This window comes from Salvelinus namaycush, chromosome 3, assembly GCF_016432855.1.
Source record: "Salvelinus namaycush isolate Seneca chromosome 3, SaNama_1.0, whole genome shotgun sequence".
In the NCBI taxonomy this organism is placed as follows: domain Eukaryota; kingdom Metazoa; phylum Chordata; class Actinopteri; order Salmoniformes; family Salmonidae; genus Salvelinus; species Salvelinus namaycush.
In genome coordinates, this window is record NC_052309.1 from 34,739,023 (window position 1) to 34,744,686 (window position 5,664).

Here is a 5,664-nt window from a genome sequence, read left to right on the forward strand (position 1 = left end):
AATAACACCTAGTTTTCAGGTTACATATCCCTCCCATCAGGCTCGTCCAATTAGGCCCCTCACTCAGACCACTCCGACAGTCCTAGCAAAATTCTTGCTTGAAAAATTGCTCTTACCTAAGAAGCTATTTTTGTTTCTTTTTGACCATTTTAATTGAAAACAATCAATCCATAGTACGGTACTTGACCCAGAACGTTGACCCAGAAATTATTTGATAATCGCTAGGTTTCCATCCAATTGGACAGATTTATGTGAATAGTCTAAAATCTGCATAAAAACAATATGCGCATTTTCCCACCAGAGGTGTTAACATCAAATTGACTTGTTGCAGATAAAAGCCTGTGCGTGATGAGGTAGTGCACATAAAAATACATTTTGTGGTTAAATTCTCATGTACCAAAAAAAAAGGATTTCAATCGCATTTTGAACTCTACTGATGATTTTCTCACAAAAAATAGCGTTATATAGCAAGTGTGCCCACTCTGGTATTGGCAAGTGCACTAGAGTGTACGCATAATTTATATGATAAGATTATATGGACAAAAGAGCGATAAATATTTAAAAAAAATGTACGGCAGCCAAGCATCGATTATCATGTCACCAGAATAAGACCCTAGATATTTATTGGAAAGGAGCATTAAGCTCATCATCTTGCACTTTCAACACCCTGTGAAGTTCATTATCATTTATTTAATCTGTAGTTTAATAAACTGCATGCTTTCCCGATGAGTCGTAGTGGAAGGACCACACAATGTCATCGCGTGACTCCAAGTTTACTTCGGTATGATGGTTATTATATCAATATTTGTGCAAAAAAGCATTTCCAACGACATTTCTTGCATAATTCATTTTACGACACAAAAAGATCTGACCTTGTCTAGTGTTTTGTTTTGCCGACATTTGGAAAGTTTACTGAAAAAAAATCTGTTTCCATCAGGCCTTTCATTTAAAAAAATTATCTGACATGTACTTTACGCATAAAAGGTTGGATGGAAACCTGGTTATTGAGATAAAACGGCTGCATTGGACCTTTAAAGAACATTTTTTTGTCTCTACTGCCTCTGTAAATTTGCTAACTATAATATTTTTTATATATACATTAAAGCGACCTCAAAAGTAGTGTATATTAGTTCATCAAACATGAATAGGACTACATTTTGAAGTCTGAAAATGTCTGACACACATTGGTCACGTGCATCTCTACTAGACTGAATTGTAGGGCCGGGACGATAACCAGTATCGCGATACTCGTTATTATCGTGGCAAGAAAACAAAACACGAAGCAGATTTCTTCTTTAGGAAAACAGTCCTACTGTTCGAAACAAACATTATGTTGTCATCCAGAGTCACATTTATTTATTTTCCAAGCTTATAGCACACAATATTTTACATACAGCAGGTTTTTAAAAAGGAAGGGTCTGCTTCAAGTTTTTCCATATTGCAATACTCGTATCATCCCGGCCCTACTGAATTGATGCATCTGTAGGAGAGAAAATAAACACTAATTATTCTGAACTGTGTAGTACCCATTTTTGTACGGTTCTACAACACTGGAAAGTGCTGCTGTAACCCTTATGATTAACCCTCTTTGTATTCAGTATTGTATCAATACTGACACATGCTAATAAAGACCCAAGTGACATTCCTTTTTCATGTGCTTCCATAAGCACACTTTTAAAATAATTTATTCATCTTAAATACATTAAAAGTGTTGAGGCAGGGAAAATGACATGAGATTGGCCATACATGTTCTTATATCAAATATCTTAAAGGCACATTTCAACTAATTTACTGTACACAAAGTTATCTTGTCTCTTACTGATCTTACATTTTATTATTTCTGTACAGGAGCCCAGTACAGAAGCCCACCTAGGGCGCTTCAGTGCACTAGTCCGTTGCAGGAGTCTCATCTAAACTGAATTACCAAACGTTTTCTCAAAAGCACCTTTTCACCCAGCTACAACTGCTGCTCAGCTGGCTGACACCTAGCTCTCAAACTCTAGGCGGCATTCTGCTTTATCCCTACAGGTCTCAACCATTTGCTTCGCCCACGACTGCCTCATGTGAAATACAATCCAGACAGTGTGTTTCAACGTTTAGAACCGTCAATAATCATGGCTTGCGATACGGCTTTCAAAACATATGGCCCATATCCTTCATCAGTGAGAAAGAATCCTTCAAATAAAAAATGTACTTACCTATAGCAGTTTTGCAGATCCATACATCTATGGGTGCCTCCATCCGACAAAATTAAACTTCTACTACACTTCCCGAGTTATGCTTACGCACAGGTGTTCAGAGCATGCTAGATAGCTAATAGATAGCTTCCGTCTGTTTTCCTTAAACAAGAGCTGTAACATGGAGATATGCCTGTGTGGGAACCATAATCCTATCAAGGTGTGTATCAATTTATCCTTTTTTTAAAGTATTTCTCACTGATATTAAAGATAAGGTCCTTATGCTTCCAAAACCATATCGGAAGCGATGCGTGTTAATGTTCAGACCGATCAGCGGGGATCTTAACAAAACTCCCTTACAGAAGACGCCTTCATTCAATGACTCTTATGTGTAATGTAATGGAACTGAGAGTCATGATCAAGAGCTATCTGATGCCAAGGTCCAAACTTGTGCAGCCAGGTATCATCAGCTTACTTCCCACACTTAAAACTGTGCTCATGACATAAAATTCACTTTTCACAACTTTTTAAAAGCCAAGTTGAATCATAGCACCATATTGAACGTTAGCCTAATTAACCATTGCACCGTTCTGCAATTCATTCAACACTGCAGAATCAATCAAAACTGCAATATAGGCCTAAACCAATATGCTTTGGTTCCTGACTGCATCACTTCCTACATCAAACTTCCAACAATTTCCATTTTAAATAAATATTTATCTTTTCTAGTGAAAGATATGCAAACACACAAGTGGTACAGTGCAGTCTTGTGATTGTGGAGCAGCTCAACCCAAAGCACCAGTAATCACTCAATCATCAGCATCTATTACATCTATTACAGTATTATTATTAACATATATTCTTAGGTTAAACAGCTTTCATTAGGACATCTGGATACAGCAAGAATGGAACAGATGGAAACCAATCAAGGGTGTGTCAAGTTGGCACAAGGTATGTCCCTTACCATTGCACTCAGGCTTCCCATATAAATCATATAGTGTAGATGAAAAGAATACCCTCCTATGCTTGTCCTGCGTCAGTTTGCAAAATCAATTTCCTCCCCGTTTCAAGTTGACCAGAATAGACACTGCTATTATGACCAACACTCCCACAGCCATCTCCATCATCTTGCCCATCTCCTGGTCTTTGATGGCCTCTTTCTTCCTCATAATCTCCTCCTTCCTAACTCGCAGCTCCTCCTCTCTCAGGAGCTGGGATTTATAGTGGGATTTGATGAAGTTGTCAAAGTCGAAAATGTTCTTGCTGTCTATCCCCAAGGCGGAAGTCTGGCGTGCCTCCCTCGTTGGCTGAGATGAGGAGCTCTTGGTGTCCTTCGCGGAAGGTTTGCTCGCTCCAGTAACGTCTCCCTGACTCAGAATGCCTCGGTCGTATTTCTTCCTCAGCCCCTTGTTGCCCAACACGTTGTAAGCCTCGCTGATGTTGGAGAAGCGGTTCGTAGCCTCCTCACTGCCTGCATTCTTATCTGGGTGGTAGACGAAAGACTGCTTGTAGTAAGCCGTCTTGATCTGAGCTTGCGTGGCGGTTGGCGACACTTCGAGGATTTCATAATATGCCGTTCTGCTTTTATATAGGGGCTCAGACATGTTGCCGTTGCCATAAGGTCTCACAAATAACTGCTCATGAGACTGTCGCAAACTAAAGCTCGATTGTCCGATGGCAAATCGCACCATACACAGAGATCTTCTCTGCTCGCGCCTGGTTTGAGTTATGGTGGCCGTCACGAGACGGTTTCTTATCCAACTTGAAGCTCTAGAGGCAATAACATGGACCTGTGTGTCGGCCAGGTGTGGTGAACTGAGATAAAACCACCTTGAAGCACTATCGAGTACTCTTATATCCTCACTGTCTGACAAGTTATTCCTCCGTGCAGAACCAAACTGTAATATCCCCTCACCGCATTTTGATATAAGATCGTGGCTAAATCCAATCTTAAATCCACCGTCGGTGAGTCTGATGAGGACCCTTGAGTTCTCAGTTCTTAAAGTCTCCTCAGGAATTCCGAGAGACGGCAACCGTGTCCAGTTGCCGGGCCGGGCTGTATTATCATGGTCATTTTGAGCTTCGCCAGACCGATATTCTGTCAGCAAGCTTGTGGCTTGTATTGCGCCTTTAGCTTGGTTGCCCTCAATCCTCAGAGGCAACTGATGATATGTGTTTTGAAGAATTCTGTAGGCCCCATTACTCAATTTCAGTCTGACCTCCGCCATGTTTGCAAGGAGCTAATAATAACAATTCCAGTTACAGCAACGGGCCAATAAAAACCTTGGTACTTGGAAAGCGCACAGAAAGTAGCCAATCAAATGTGAGAAACATGTTTGAGACTCATCACAGCGTTACGTCATGGTAATTACGCAACATTTGTTTCTGGGGTAGCTGTACTTTACTGTAGTATTTATATTTATTACAACTTTTACTTTTATTTCACTCCTAAAGAAAATAATGTACTTCTAACTCCGTACATTTTTCCTGACACCCAAAAATAGGCTACTCGTTAAATTTTTTATGCTTAGCAGGACAGGGTAACTGTCAAATGTACACGAACATCCCTGGTCGTCTCTACTACCTCTGTCTGATCTGACGGACTCACTAACACACATGCTTCGTTTGTATGTCAAAGTGTTGGAGTGTGCCCCTGGCAATCTATCAATTTAAAAAAACACGAACATTATGCCTTCTGGTTTGCTTAATATAATGAATTTTAAATTATTTATAATTTTACTTTTAATACTTAGGTATATTTTAGCAATTACATTTAGCCTACTTTGAATACTAAGTATATTTAAAACCAAATACTTTTAGACTTTCACCCAAGTTGTATTTTACTGGGTGACTTTTACTTGAGTCATTTTCTATCAAGATATTTTTCTTTTTGACAATTGGGTACTTTTTCCACCACCGGTTTCTATGTGTTTGATGCAATTCCATTTGCTCCGTTCCAGCCATCATTATGAGCCTTCCTCCCTTCAGCAGCCTCCACTGCTCTACAGGTACTACAGACACTTATATTTCTCTCTGACCCATTTTTCTCAGGTCTCCCCTCACTTTCTGATCTTTCTTTTTGACCTCTCTGGTCTCTCTATCTCTGTTCTCTGAGCTCTATCTAGTCGTTGACTTCTCCCAGAGCAGATGATCTTGTCTCTCGCCTTTATTAGTCTTTGACTCCTCTCTATATGAAAAGGACAAATATAAGCACCCACCTAATTATTATATTACATGTGGTGATTCCTCATGAAAGCAGGACAAAATAATACCATGATTTTTTGGGATTTTCAGGAAATGTAATCTATAGAATGTTCCTTTGGAGGAAGGATTGTTGACACACACTCTCTGACATATTTATTTGGACAGTGAGGCTAAAACGTTTAATTTGGCTCTATACTGCAGCACTTTGGATTTGAGAGCAAATGTTTCATAAAAGGGTATTTTCATTCATATCTGTTTTACCATTTAGAAATGAAACCACTAT

The 5,664-nt window shown here is 39.5% G+C and overlaps 1 protein-coding gene across 1 annotated transcript; it reads right to left on the reverse strand.

Moving 5' to 3' along the window:
- Window positions 1-1,372: 1,372 nt before the first annotated feature.
- Window positions 1,373-4,416, reverse strand: LOC120030699. Its single transcript, XM_038976151.1, has one exon. The coding sequence runs from the start codon at window positions 4,403-4,405 to the stop codon at window positions 3,227-3,229; it is 1,179 nt and encodes a 392-aa protein (XP_038832079.1). The 5' UTR covers window positions 4,406-4,416; the 3' UTR covers window positions 1,373-3,226.
- Between the last annotated feature and the right edge of the window lie 1,248 nt (window positions 4,417-5,664).

Excerpts from the sequence above, each read along its gene's own strand:
- LOC120030699 (XM_038976151.1), bottom strand. The coding sequence starts at position 4,405 with ATGGCGGAGGTCAGACTGAAATTGAGTAATGGGGCCTACAGAATTCTT.